At 39.2% G+C, this 16,250-nt stretch overlaps 1 protein-coding gene across 5 annotated transcripts in view; it reads right to left on the bottom strand.

Annotated features, from left to right (window-relative positions):
• The window catches only part of NHSL2 (NHS like 2), a 1,843,971-nt gene that overhangs the window by 194,982 nt on the left and 1,632,739 nt on the right, over window positions 1-16,250 (bottom strand). For all 5 annotated transcript variants that reach the window (XM_044057040.1, XM_044057041.1, XM_044057044.1 and 2 more), the window contains one exon: window positions 5,267-5,400. In XM_044057040.1, the coding sequence (XP_043912975.1) occupies window positions 5,267-5,400 (134 nt within the window). The remainder of the gene's footprint in view (window positions 1-5,266; window positions 5,401-16,250) is intronic.

Here is a 16,250-nt window from a genome sequence, read left to right as displayed (position 1 = left end):
GCCCAAAAATCTGGAAATCAGCTCTTAGCCAACTCAGATTATTACCTTCTTTACAGTATTCTGTCAAAGAATTCAGTGTCCTTGCTTGTACATAAATCATGTAAATGTAATAACTCTCATTACATAAACTAATATTGTGATTACCAACTGATAATCCCATCAGATGCTTATAAAGATAGGATGGCATCATAATTGTATCAGATGCATTAAAGTTATCATGCTGAACTATTATTTCAAGCTATACCTAATGCTCCTTAGAATCATTGTGTTAGGTTCATAGATAAGTACTAGGCAATCAGTCTGCAGACCATTTCAAACCTAGCCAAAAAACCCTGTTCAAAATTTCCATCTACCCTCAAGGAGAGCAAGACAAGATAGACCAGGAGGGAATCTGAGGCTGCCAATCTAATTATCTTGGTATACCATGAAGGTGGCAAGGGGGCTACTCTGCTTGATATGTAATGGAAGTTTGTTCCAGAGCTGAGGGATACACTGGGATATGAATCTATCACACCAACATGTCTAATTTATTAGCTGATGAACTTTAGTTCCTTTAACTGAGTATTTGATTTACCATTGGTTCTACAAAGGAATAGGAGATCAAGCAAGACTGAATATTTCATGGCATGAAAGGCTGGACATAGAGCTCTATGGAGAAGTCTGTAGGTGACTGAGTACAGAGAAAGGGCCAAAGGTTTCTGACGTCTTTAAAGTTGTGTTATATGTTTATAAATACATGCTAAAAGGTGTGTTATATTTAATAATGGGTCAAGAGCAAAATACAAGTAAGACTTGGATCTAATAGAGGTGCCTTTGAAAATTAGATGGGCCTGATAAAAGGCTTTCCAAACTACTGTGGAGACATGATGGTAAAATGATAAGGAATTATCAACAAGAGTACCCAGATTCCTTACAATAGTATTTAATTGGAAAGTTGCATCTCCTATATGGCAAGTGAAATTGTTTTACCAAAATGAACTAAGCTGTGACCGCGGTGGTAGTGCTGTGGTAGCGTTGTCGCCTCACAGTAAGACGCTGTCCGGTTCAATTCTCAGCTAGAGCGTCTTCTGCATGGAGACATACATGAATGAGCGTACCTTCGTTGAAGGTTGTGCATCAGGGCTGGCAACTCGGCACGTAAAATCAACTGCTAATCATTAGTGGACCGGAGTTCCGCTGTGGCGACCCCTAACCGGGAAAACGCCGAAAGACACAACAACAACCAAAATGAACTAAGCTACATTTTTTACATTTAATTTGTCCTTGCACCAATTGTTAAAGTGGTCTAAGTCATGTTGGCGCAATTTTGAGACAGTCAAAGATCAAATAACACCCAATTTACAGTTATTTGCAAATTTAGTTAACCACAGGCCAGAAGTGCTGGCCTGGAGGTCTGAGGAATATATGCCAAATAGGACGGGGTCCAAAACTGAGTCCTGTGGTACACCACTGTTAACTTATTTGTTTTCAGAAGTGGTACCTGCTGCTCTAACCATATAGGTTGTGTCAGACAAGCAAGCAGTTAGCTAGCCATTGCACAGTATAAGGAGTTATACTGAGATTTACAAGTCAGTCAGTAATGCTTGCATGGGAAACAGTGCTATAGACCTTGGCCGGGTCTAGATATGTTATATGCACTGCATAACTCCTATCCACACTTTCAAAGAAATTAATGAGGTTAAAGTGGCAGGACCTTCCTTTGATAAAGTCAAATTGATGAGGGCCCAGGGCCGAGAGATTTTCAATGTCCAGATTAATGATGCCTGACATAATGCGGTCCATAGCTTTACATATGAGGTTACTGAGGCTAATAGAGCTACAGTTATCAGGGTCTGTGGTTGGGCCACCCTTGTGTAATGTCATTACAATAGCTGTTTTCCAGGCTTCAGGAATGTAACCAATAAAGAGACCTAGATTAAATAGTTTACATAGGGGTTCAGAAAGGCCATATTTGGCACTGATAATCAGGCAACCTGGTATGTTGTCAGGGCCCATAGATGAAGTTATCTTAGTTTTTGAAAGGACTGAGAAAATGTGTTCCATAGTAATTAAATGGGTGTCTGGGATTGTGGAACCTGTGGAATAGCTATAACTGTTGTTGGAGTAAAATGTACACTAAATTCATTAGCTAGGATATTAGCTGATTCCTTTGGGTCCGAGAACGTAATAGAGCTCTGATCACTGTTGGGTGTAAGTCTCTGTGATCTAGCTCATCCACCTAAAAAAAAAAAAAAAACAACCTCAGAGAGTGAAAGAAGCATTACCCAGCTACCACGAAGGCCCTTTGTGGCTCTTTCTACATCTCAGATTGTACAGGAGTTTAGGCAGTGGCATTTGGAGTGGAACAATCATCAAATCATGATGTTTGCTAGCTAAGACAGCCCCACTTTTTTTAGCTATTTTTGTAAGTGAGAACATTCAATTAACTTTGTGTTTACCGAACTCCTCCCCCAACACCCTCGCATTTGCATGTTTTTACTAGGGTCTCCTTTCAGTGATCCTGCTCCCAACCATCCCTTTTGGGTAACAGCAGCCATATGATGATGCATTTCTTCATCCTGTACCCTGGGTGCTCCTATTACAGTAAAAATCCATTTGTAATATGGGGTCAGAACTGCAGCAGGGAAAACTCAGCAGCTGCAGAACTTACTTGTCTAATTCTTTAGCTTGTCTAACATTTGTTCATTTCATGCCTAGTTTAGTTTCTCTTCCTCAGGATTAAAATGTGTGCTAACATAATAATTCTATAGACCCCTGCTTCCTTTGAAATCCATAACCTGTTGTTTATTACACTTCTTATACAACAGAATAAGCCCGTTAACCACTGTTCCAAAAAGGAAACAGCCAGATTTACTGAACTACTTTATAGCTGTGTATATCACGATCCTCACCTCTAAAACTCAGTTAATAAAACAAGGAAGATGATGTCAGATCTCCTCTACTTTATAGCTGTGAGAAACATTACAGTCAGACAAGTAACGATTAATATGCGAGTGACAACAATTACAGGAATTTTCATCATGTTAGCATTGACTTGCAACATTCTTCAGGAGACAGAACTCTGAAAATAACAGATATTGCCATGGTACAGCATTGTAAGTCTTGTGTGGGTAGACATCAAATGACGGTTTCATGAAGAAAAAAGAAAGGTGCTGTTGCAAAACACTATTTACTTTTTTTGCATTAAACCAACATGACTTGAAATGTTAATAAAACATACTGATTACCAAAAATTTGTCTGGAATTTCATGCTGGGTGAAACTCAATATATTTAGCAACATTCCTTATAACCACTGCAGGATAGCAGTAATATGTTTATTTATTTTTTAAGATAGGTTAGTGCTGTTACTGGTAACCTAAAGCTAAGACGTAATTTAAAAAAGCCACATCACGTTATTAATTTGTTTGCTCCTGTTAGCTATGTCCTGCTATTTGACTGCTTGTTTTGTGATTGTTTGCTGCACAGAATTCAGCAGATGTGAAGGATGGATACTACATATGGTAATTGATACTGAGAGAAGCACTCATCGTGGTTCTTTGCTTATGATGCTGTTGTTTCTCAGTATTCATTAGCGGTACACATCTTGTGTGCTGCAGGTCATGTCTTCTAGAATATTCTGATGAAAGTTTGCTACTTCCCAGCATAACCATTTAATCAACTGATACATTGCTTCAGGCAAATTTATTTCTGCTGAAGCAATGTCTGTTAGAAAACTAGCTCTATCTTAAACTCACCGAGGACAAAACTGTCACGGTTTCAAAGGCATATTATCTGCTTCACAGGTCTCCTCCTTTGGGTAGCCAGACTGCAGTGGTTTTCAAAATATCTCAAAATCCTACTTTACTGATAGGTGCAACCCTCCTGTCATTACTACTGTCTAACTTACATAAACGATATATCATGTGTGTCATTTCTATTCCTATTCTGTATAATTCCACTCCACTTCTCCAAATGATCTGTCTCCCTCTTCTGGAATGGTTCGACCACCACACAAGCACATATTCTGTGAAAGTCAAATTCCTGCCCTTAGTTCTTTTCAGCTTTAATGCTCTGCTGTCTATAACTTCACCTCTTTCTCTTCATTTCCACTTAGCTTTGCAAGGTGCACAATGGAACATCTGCAGATCTCTGCCAAATCCTAGTTGTGATCTTCCCTGGCCACACCAATGAATAAGACCTAATGTCATTGGGTTTGCTTTGCTGCCTCTGGCTGTTCTAAGATCTTGTGAGATATATGGAGCCCAATCTTGACTGCACCTGTCCTCTTCATTGCCATGCTTTGATTTTATCTTAACAGAAGGACTTCCTTAATTAAGCAGGGGGTTGTGATTGCTTCCATATGAAAAGGATAGCCCTGGCTCATCTTACCTCTGTTACTACATGCCCCCCCCCGAGAGTAACCTTCCTATTCCTTGACCCCATGCACTTGGCCTTCTCTTTCAAGCTGATGGACTGACTTACTGCCTGCACTGTTATTTCTGTACCACCCTTTCTGCCCTTAACTCCCTTCTGTTGCTGTGCCTGTAACATTGACCTTCTTTCCATGCTGTCATGGTCATACTTTGCCTTCCGACCATACGTTATTGCACTCAACTCTACTACACCTTAGTATACTACACTTCATTGTACAATAATACACACATTAGTAGATGGCACACAGTGCATTACATCTTTGCTTTCTGCATTATGCTGGTCTGTTTTTGTGCCCGGCACCCCTTTACCCAACACCAACTGTAGCCTGTACCCCCTGCAACATTATTATCCTTGTGGGCTCTGGCAGCTGAGCTAGTACTTCCATTTTCATGCATATTAACTGCTTCTCTTGAAAATGTAGCCTGATCCAAACTGACACTTTAATCAGATGTCCTACTATATTTTTTTATTATGTTTAAATGTTTGCAGTCCTGGGTTGTGATAATGTTACTAGAACAAAGAATAAGACTTGTGCATATGTTGTACATAAATAGGTAGATCCACATGCAATGTGACCCATGGTTGAAACTTATGACCTTAAGGCACTATTCGTTGTCTGAAGTCATGTGACCCGGCATATAACTAATAGATGCCACTCTTTGTTCCAAAATGTAAACCTCATCAGTCTATACTGTTATCTCTTCTTTCGTATCAAAAAGGAGTTTCAGTGGCTTGGGGAGAAAATCTGGCTGTTGACAAATAAATAAGTAACTTAATAAAAAAATTAATAAAGTGTTAATGCAGAGCTGGGGCATTTGTACTAACAGTGTACTAATGATAAATCCACCTTACCAGAAGGATGAGCTCCACACGCTTAGTAGGATGTTTGCTGGAGGCTTCAGGACAGGCTGGCAGGTGTGGTGAAAAGCTTGAACAAAAGGACTGACCAGTAAGCCTACTGTCTGCATGCTGTTCTTCATATTGTTCTGCAAAAATAGAAAAATAAATGATTTTATAAGAAATAAACAAAGTAAGCTGAGTTAGAGCTGTTTTGTAGACTTTTATGACTTGCTCTACTTATGACATGTCTGCATTGCTTGTATTCCTTTTGCTCACTGCATTTTGTAATGTTTGCAAACTGTGCTGTAATATCAAACTTCTCTGTAGTCATTTGTACTAAGTGCTGTGTTCAAGGTGTGCATTTTGGAAAAACAGTCATCTGTCTATAGCTGCCATATATCTTTATATCAGGACTGTGTACTCAAATTACATTTAAAAAGGGAAACTTGTAACTAGCACTTGGATATAATCCTGAGAGAAGTGAAAATGCTGAGTGGAAAGCTTTCCTTAAAAAACTACACCAGAAACCTATCTCACAACAGGCAGTAAACGGGTTATTAGGAACATGGAAATATTTGACAAGGTCACCAGTGCTAAATGAGGAAGTGAGTGCATTCATAATGAAACCATGTTTTGTTTTAACTGTACATGCTAAAATAAAGCACAGCTAACCAATGCTTGTCAGCCCCATTTATGTTTTTGTGTTGTCTTCTCATCCATGTCACTTACTGTGACAACTCCAATTGGACTATTTTCTCGTAATCACAAAAAGTTCAGTGGTTCTAGTTCAGAACAACATACTAGATTGATTATATATATATATTTTAGAACCTAATTACAATATTATTATCTGTTTCAGTTCAAGTAATTGACTAACCCTGTCTGCTAATTGAATGTGGGTCAGCTGGGCCACAGTCAGGGCTTTATCACTCTATGCCACCAGAGCATCTTCAAGAGATCTAATCATTCTCATAAATCATGATTAAATAGCAAAGCTGATGACAGCTCTATCATATTATCTGGGATACTCCTATATGTTAACAGAAGCAAATCACCATTCGTTTTTCACCAGAATTGGTTAAAGGCTGATCCCATAGATAACTGATACCAGGAAAAGTCAGAAAAAATGCTGCAAATAAGCTTTTTTTATTTCTTAGTATGTGCTGATTGTATTTAGGTTGGAAGTATAAGGAATTGGGGTGGAGTGGCTTTACACTGCCACAAAAAACTCCATACTTCATCATTTTGTTTACAGGCATTATCTGGGACTGTTCTTCTATGTGCTATTCACTCTGAATGAAACCATTTACTGTTATATTGCACATATTGTTTTGCTAATGCATTCATATCAGGGTGCTATGAACTATTCAGTTTCAGCAAATTATGAAATTGTTCACACACACATGGACGCACTCACATACTATCACACACACACACACACACACACACAAACACTCTGATATACAAATAAAACGAGATTTAAAGTCTCTTACAAGTTGCAAATGCAAGTATTGGAAAGAAAGGTCTGAGAAATTGAAATATTTACTTAAGTGTTACTGACTGGAAACAACATACTTCAGTTATTCTGAGTGTTGATCAATAAATACCAAGAAACATATTTCAGGAGAAAGAACCAGAAAAGGTCACATGAGTGCATTGCCATGTGACAGTAGACCATTTCTCAGTGATGAGTAGTCAGCAGATTTAGTGTGTTGGTATAATTTATAATATTTTGACACTTTTTTGCCCTTTCTTCAGTTTAAGTATACCTGTCCACTAGAATAGCACATGTATGCATACACTGCTGCCCAATATGTTCACTCAACGTCTGCGGGAAGAACAGTCATCTTTATACCCAGATCAAACACCCTTGAGTTATAGTCATTATCCTCTGGATGAGATATTAAACTGAGGTTTCATCTATTTTAGATGGTGGATGTAAAAGATCCCATGGCATCTATTGAAAAGAATAGAAAAAGATCCCTAATACACACAAACCTCCCCACATAGTATAACACATACTCTCTGGCATCCTGCATCACCTTAGTAATGGGCACTAAGCCTAACCCTAATGTTGCCCCTTCCCTCAACCCTAACTCTACACCTTACCTTCATAAAAATCTTTCCATAACACTGCCACTACACAGGACATACTTGAACACACAAGTCTAACCTTTAACTTAACATGACCATAAATCTAAAATATGCAAACTCAGCCACAAACATACAATACCTATCTTTCACTCATCCTCAAACCTAACCCTAACCAACATACACACTCTCAAACATTCTCACCCCTCAAACCACACTTACCTGTCTCCACATTATTCACCACTGACATTTCCACTGCTTGGCTATCCATATTGTCGATATTAAACCACACCCCCTGAGAGTGTTGAAGGAATGGGATTTGACAAAATGCATGGGTTCCATACATATATGGATCCCTATCAGATGATCGAGTTTTCACAAACTCAAAATTCACATGGTCGAGACCATAAGATTGAGATTTTGAAAACCTGAAGCTTTGGAATAGACATCCTGGTACAGTGAGGATCGGGAAATGTACCTTTTCCACACTGAAGTGCGATCTGATGCTTTCTAAAACATATATACATAATTTGCAGGGGGTGTTTTTTTGTGTTTTTTTTTTTTTTTTTTTGTTTAAGTTTGAGTTTTTTGAAACTCGATCATACTGCCTCGACCATATGAATTTTGAGTTTCTGAAAACTCGATCTTCTGACATAGACCCACACACACACACACACACACACACACACACACACACACACATATGTGTGTTTGTATATATATATATATATATATATATATATATATATATATATATATATGTGTGTGTGTGTGTGTGTGTGTGTATACATATACATACATGATAGATAGATAGATAGATAGATAGATAGATAGATAGATAGATAGATATCAAAGCAAACAATGTATTCAAACAAATGGCATAAATAAATCATTGGTACAACTTACTATGTTACAATATGCTTGAAGCATCACAATAGCAGTTTGAGACACTAGCACAACTTAACAGATTATAGTATGCATGAAACAGCAACATATTACTTGAGATATTAAAAGAAATTAAACAGAGGGTGGCAGTACTATAGTAGAAGATGATCAGATATGGACTATCTGAAAAGGTATACGTCATGAAGAATAGTAATGGTCAGTTATTGCTGAGAAGTAGTTTAGCTGTGAAAGAAGGTAGTTGAACAAGATGTTCTACTGAAAACCTGCATGCTTACCAACCAGTATCACAGTGAGTAGTAAAGATATTTAGTAGTAAAATAACAGTTTAGACAAATAAGATGGGATAATAATATTTGACTGTATGCAAGAGTCATGATTATGATTAGTCATAGACTTGATGTGCTTAAAGAGGAATTGAGAGCCCATGGATGTAAAGTAGCATAATAAGAGTGATTAAAGTGTGCCGTAAGTTAACCAGGAGACAAGTAAAAGCAGCTCCATGAGTGCTTCAGGTATAACTCAGGTAGACATCACACCGACAAGTCTTGTTTTTTTCAATTATTTTTATTGAATTTTTTTAAATAGATATACTTTTTTATAATCATAAAATATTTGCATACAATTTATACAGGTTAACAAATAACAAACAATCATAATACAACAACAAAACAAAACTACTTACACAACACCAACAAGTCTCCTTAATGTCTTGGTGTAGGCTTGGATCCCTAGAATTGGTATTAGTGGCATTTGTGATTTTATGAATGTAAAGACATTTAAGTAGTTCAGGGTTTTTTGTGGCCTTGTAGGTCAAGGAGAGATCACACAAAGAAGTTAGTAAGAGACAAAATGGAGTGACAGAGCTTTTAGATGCGCCATGTAACCAAAACTAAATGGCACTTTGGTCAAAAAGACCTACTAACCAGCAATTCAAGGAAAAACTGATTACTTTGTATTGCTTCAATATGTAAGTAGAAATTTTTAAGTTATTTTTTGTGGATAAATTATGTACTATAGGAAAGCCACCAATAAACACTCTTGCGGCTGTCAAATTCCCCCAAAGACACCTATTTTAGTGCTTATTCTCCCTGCAGGAAGATTAAGCTATTAAATACTATACACACTTTGCTTTTCTTTAATAAAAGGACCTCAGTCAGAAGTGAATAACATTTAACAACTTTTAAAGGACATAATAAGTTAGTTTTTTGTTTCTTCTGCTGCTTCTTCAAAATCATATTCTGTAACAAATAGGTTAGGAAATATAAACATAAACATAAAGAAAAGCATAGGGAGTCTCCTGGAAAATATATAATTAAAAATCTTTAATTTATGGAGCTACTTGAATCTTCAGAAGGGCAGGCCATTAATACTTCATGACATATTCTGAAATGCACCAGCCTCTCTTTGCAGAATGGAGTCAATGTATGTTTATCTTGTTTGAGAGGTAAATCCTGCTTGACTTTCCCTTCTCTCTAAGCAGCCCATATTTTTACAAGGAATTCCTCCAGAAAAGATGGAGTATAAGGCATATCTCTCAACCTCTTAGGGCAAAAAATGTGGACAAAGCTAAAAAATAAAGGCTCAAAAATATGGACAAAAATGTATCTTATAAATGTAGAAAGATGCTAGAATAACCGGTTTTGAATTAGCCTACCTTTCCAGAAGATTATGAAAACTGAAACTCACTTGTCTGTCCTCAATTAGTAATTTCAATCCTTAACAATTTGCCAGAAAAACACAAATTACCTACCTTCATATCCAGGTTTTTGAGTCAGTCATGAATTGTCTAGGTTTCAGGATGCTGCACTCCCATTTTCAGTTCATGGTCTTCTCTTAGGGCCTTTCTGCTATGTGCAAAGTTTTTACAAAATGCCTAGCCTCAGAATGTGCTCACTTGAGACTGAAGCGGAGTTCACATTTACCCATTGTTATTATGACTTCCTGATTCAAGCAGTCTGTCTGGAGGGCTTGCACCATGCTCTTCAGCAGAATCTCATACATCTGGGCATAATCACAGATGTACATAATTCAGATCTGATGCCTTCTAAAACAAGCAGGTATTTAGGGAAGGGAATAAATGCAAAGGCTCAAATTATTTCTCTCTCTCTCTCTCTCTTCCTTTCCTTCCCTCAAGGCAATGGTCAAATACTGATGGAATATGCTGATGAATGTTTCATTAAGATTACAAAAAGACAAAAAAAAAAAAACATTCCTGAGATGCTAGATTCCCTGTCATCATCTATCCTAATGGCTCCTTGTTACAAAACTGCACTGGAGAAAATAGAGTTATACAAGAATAATTTGCAGATCTCTAAGTATCATCCTGTTAGAACATGAACTTCCTCTGCTGCTCCTTCTGACAAATGAGTAATCATGGTGCATTGAATAACTAATGGCAAACTTTGGTCTCCCACTTATTCCATCTCTTTCTAATCCAAAGACAACAAAAGAATTATACAATGCTTGGGGACCCACTTTCAAGAACGGAAAGTACAGGGACCTTTGACTCCATCTAAGAGTATGAAAAACAATTGTAAAATCTGAGTCTATAAATCTATGAAACGTCACTGTAGATGGTACAAAGAAACTCTATCAGGTTTCAGACAGAAGGATAAAGAAAACAGTCAGACACCCTTTATAAGGGATGTCAGCAGCAACCTGCTCAGCAGTCTACAAGACATTAAAGGCAGATGGAAGGATTACTTCCAACAGCTTCTAAATGAAGGAAATCCCACAGAAGCTGTAAAAGCAGGACCCCCTGTAAGAACAGCACCAAGGAAAATGAAGCCAGGGAAAGCAGCAGGCTCAGGTGAGGTTACAGCAGATATGATTGAGATGTTGGGTGAGGCAGGAGAGGAATGGCTCCTGAGGGTACTCCTAGCAGCATGGAGAGAAATCCATATTCCATATGACTGGAGAATAAACATACGAATATCACTGTACAAGAACAAAGGGGACACCAATGCAGTACAGAGGTCTAAAACTCCTGTCACACTACAAGAACGTTCTGGAGAGGATGATTGATAAATCAATATGCAAGTAGAAAGTAAGATGGCAGGTGAGCAGTTTGGATTCAGATCAGGATGCAGCACAACCAACCCAATGTTTGCAGTGAGACAAATAATTGAGAAGAAGCTAGAGATGAGGAAAGAGTGCAGCTGGGCATGCCTAGACTTGGAGAAAGCATGTGACAAAGTCCCAAGAAAGCTGTTTTGTGCAGCCTATGGCGGTATGAAGTCCCAGAAATACTGATAGAATTAGTGTAGGCTAGGCAAAGGACTCAATGACATAAGTAAGAACAGTATTCGGACTCACAGAGGGATTGCCAGTGGGAATGGGTGTGTATTAGGGTTCAGTTCTGAGTCCAGTGTTGTTCATACTGGTGATAGACTATATTAGCAAACAGGTTGGAGGAGACAGATCAACAAAGCTGCTGTACACAGAAGATGTAGCATTACAGGCAGACTCTGAGCAAGAACTTTATCAAAGGATAGGGGAACAGAATGCAAAACTGAGGCCACATAGGATGAAACTGATTACAGATAAGGCATTTATAATGGTAGCAAATGTGGGAAATCAGAAGTTGATAATTGAGACAGAAGGGAAAATAGTGGAGTAGGTTAACAGCTTCAGTATCTGGGAGGTGGTTGAAGAGAAAGGAAGTCTGAATGAGGAGGTCAAAGCTAGAATCAGAGGGGCTGCAGCCAAATGGCATAGACTGTTAGGTATAATGTATGACAGAAGAATGCCAAAGAAACTGAAAAATATGGTGTACAAAACAGTGGTGCGACCAATAGTACTGTATGGTACGGAAACCTAGACAGTAAAGGCAGAGCAGTCAAGGAAGCTAGAGGTGATGGAGATGAAGTGCCCGAGACAGGTAGTAGGATGCAGACTTGGGAGAGATAAAGAAATGAGGGCATCAGAGCAGAAGGCAAAGTAGCTCCAATTGCAGGGAAGGTCAAAGAGAATAGATTATGGTGGTTCAGACACATGTTCAGAAAATCAGATGATGATCTGGTGAAGAAGATTTGGGACGGACAGAAAGAAGGCAAGAGGAAACAAAGGTGTCCAGAAAAGAAGTGGATGGATTGTGTAAGAGAAGATGTGAAACAGTCAGTCATGACAGTTGAAGAAGGTAGAAGATTGGCATTGAATCAAGAGAAATGGCAACAGCTGACACAACACCCCGACCCTATGAAGAAAAAGGGGAAAAGGGGGTTGATGATGATGTCTGTTCTTGCAGTCCTACTGTCAGAATGGTGGATCAAATATATTCTGGTGTTGGGCAAATATTACCTAAGTAAAGCAACAAAATATCATCTACCTATCTCTCTGTTTATCTACCTATCTATTCACCTTTCTTACTTTTAGTAGTTGGTTAAACCCCACGGAGCCAAATGGTCATTTACAGAAGAGGGAAGCTCCAAAATACTCACCTATGGACACATTTTAAAGTAGTCAACTATCCTAAGGAGTGTGTTTCCGGGAGCTGGAAGAAAACGAAGAACCCAGACAAAAAACATGCAAGCAGCAGAAAAAACATGCAGACCACACCAAGACAGTGCCCAGGGGCAAGGATTAGAGTCTGATAACCCTGTTGCCATTAATTACTCCATACCCACCTTCTTGCTTGTCTTTTTTTTATATTTACTCCATGCTGTCATGTTTTTTGTTTCCAGTATTACTGTTTTGCTACATCAGAAGACTAGCTCATAAATTAACTATGTTCTCAGTGAATATATGTCTTCAGTCTTGTCTTTTTCAGAGTGTTTTAAGGAAAATAATTTTCAGGTGATTAAAAAACTGCACTAATATACCCCATATTTAACAAAAAGTATGTAAAACTGTATTAGTAAACAAAGGGACATATGTGTGTTATTCAAGGTTGACAAGCTAACTGAGTGAATTATGCTGGATAGGTTACTGTTTGAAATTTAGATCAACCTATTACAAATGCACCAGCATGCACGTATTAAAAAGTGCCAATGGGAGTCCCCCAGAGATCCATATTTGGGCCACTGCTCTTTAATATTTTCACTAATCTGCTTTACACCTCTTGTCCCCACTCAACACTTGTACAATATACAGACGACTCTACTGTCATCACCATTGCAGGTTGATAGAAAAATATGCATTAATGTATATGTTTAGTGCTTATTCGAAGCTAAAAGGGTTAACACATTTCATTCTATTTATGTACAGCTTAGTTTTGTATGAAACTACAAGATGCTTTCTGAAACTGCAAGATGCTCTCTGACCTAGTATTTGCTAGCACAGCAAAATTCATGTTTATGCCTTTTGGAAATTTACTGAGAAGCAGGTGATTATCTGCTAGGTCAAGAAAATAATGAATAGAACAATACTGTTTTCTATAATGTTATTGAACTTGAACAATCAGCTCTGTTCGTGTTATGAGAACATGCACAGCTGCAGAAAAGATAGATACAGTTGAACAAAGACTGCTTGAAGAAACGAACTATAATCTGTACTTGCTTTGTGCTCGAATTAGCCATTGTACCTTGAATGGTAACATTGCATAGTGAGAAGTTGATTCTAACCGGTGGTCTCCAAGGCCACGTCGTTTTTCTTAGGAAGTTTTTTTATAAACTTGATATGCCAGCAGAAAATCATGGACAAACAGCTGCTATGAAATAACACTGTAAGAACTTGTGATTTATTACGTCAGCTTAGTAGGCAATGTCTTGTAAGAAATGTATAAGAATGGCTTCACTTCCTGATTCTAGTTAGACAAACTCTGTATTAGCACATTTTTGTCTCCTTGCTGCAAGATTAAAGTGCCTTAACCTGAACCTGCCATGTGTTGATCTTTTTGAAGTTGTTTTTCCTTTGACACAGGTAATCCATCAGACCTCCACTCTGCTACGCAGGCATCTTTCAACAACACAGAGACATGGCTTTGTGATAGCAAATTAATTCTCAAGCCTAAGAAAACTAAGGTCCTACTCATCCTCCCCAAGAACCTCACCAATCTCAAAACCACATTTACCATCCTATCAAGCAATAACACCATCATGTACACTGACAACCCTCTCCTCCTCCCAATAAATTCCAACACATGTGAGAGATGCATCCATATAGCCAAACTGGAGGCTAAGCTCTCTCAACTCAGTACTGGCGTAACCAGTCAGGAGGAGAAGGAAACCACACTCACTACAACTCCAGTCTCACATAGACCTACCACGACAGCAGACCAAACACATAAACACACAAAAACATACTTGGAGGCTCTAAATAAAAATCTGCCTAAGCAGCAGAGACCTCCAAAGCAGACACCCAAGCAACCGCTACCCCAAAACAAAACACATGCAACACATATCTCACAAAGCCAGTGTGCCGAACAGTCACAGCCCTTAAGGCTAAACAACACATCTGATACACTTGTAATAGGTGACTCTATCATCAGGCACACTGACGTCCCGCTCACCAGGCTGAACAAGGAGAAGGTCACGGTGAGCTGCCGGTCGGCTAGGATCCGCCACATAACGCAAGCACTCAGGTCACTCCAAGGCAAGTACAAATATGACTCAGTCATTGTCCATGCTGGTGTGAATGACCTGAGACGTACCTCCCTGGAGTACATGAAAAGAGACATAGAGGAGCTCTCTGAGCATGTGGCCCAGGCTGGTATGACCCTGACCTTGAGTAGCATCTTACCCTCACCAAGAATGATGCCACAATATGAAGACAAGATGATCAATTTCAACAATTGGCTTAATTATTGCTGTCATTCAAAGGGGATCCAATGCCTGTCAGCCTGGGATGACATGCTCGACAAGCCACGATGCTTCGCTAGGGATGGCCTGCACCTGTCACCCCTGGGCTTTCGGATATTGGCAAAGGCTCTTGCTACCCCATAGTGCCTTTTTTAGGCAAGGCTCAAAGACAAACCCACCTCCATAGGTATCACAAGGGATAAGAAACTAAGAGTAATGCTACTCAGCCAGAAGTCTAAACCTCAGGATGCACTTTTCGAAACTCTCCTTAGCATGGAGAAAATCGATATCTGTGCAGTAACAGAAACCTGGTTCAAGGCTCCTGAGAGCACCCCAGCACTACCAGGTTATACCTCATACCATGCTTTTCCCCAAAACTTGGACCGACCCACAAAAGGAGGGGAGTATCAATATTCGTCAAAGATACCCACACCTCCAGGTTGGTGGCACAGCACGAAGCATCAGAGACTATCCATGTGCAACTAACAGTGGGTAAAACTGCCTTTCAGTTTATAGCCTGCTACAGACCACCCTCCCTAACCCAGGAACCCCACTCGGCCTTCATGAGAACACTGGAAAATATGAAGGTCTCTCCAAACACCATTATATTGGGCGACTTCAACTACCCAAACATAGACTGGGAGCATTACTCTAGCTCCAACACCCTAGCCCAAAGGTTCCTAGAATTTATAAACTCAAATGCTATGGAACAACTTGTTACCACTCCCACAAGAGGGGAAAACATACTGGACCTGATCATCACCAACATGGGGACTCTATGCTCCAGACCAGAAGTGTATCCCTCACTGGTAAGATCAGACCATAAACTAATCTCACTGGATGTTCACATCCCGACACCACCCTGCTCAGATAACCACAGTGAAAAACTTCTCTAAAGCAACTAACACACTCCTCAAAACTAAGGTGGAACCCTTCAAAGCCCCGGGCCTGTGGAAAATACGGCCCAGACCGCAGAATCCTTTATAAGCGCGTTCTATGAACGCCTTCAGGAATGCATGGATCATCGATCCCAAATAAAACCAAGACCCAATCCTCCATAGGCAGCCGTCCTGTCTGATGGACCCATACCATAAACAAGCTATACAATAGAAGGAGGAAGCTACTAAATGATAGAGCAAAATTCCAAAAAGGGAAGGCATCTCTGATCAGTATTAGCAAAAAACTACGGGCACTCATAAAATCGTCTAAGGCCAGCTTGAGAAAGATTGCGCAGAACACTAAGGATAATCACAAGGGTTTCT

The sequence above is a fragment of the Protopterus annectens genome, chromosome 15.part0 (genome assembly GCF_019279795.1).
Source record: "Protopterus annectens isolate FY-2018-M chromosome 15.part0, PAN1.0, whole genome shotgun sequence".
NCBI lineage: Eukaryota > Metazoa > Chordata > Ceratodontiformes > Protopteridae > Protopterus > Protopterus annectens.
Note: the sequence above shows the minus strand (reverse complement) of the source record. Positions and strands in the feature narration are given on the sequence as shown.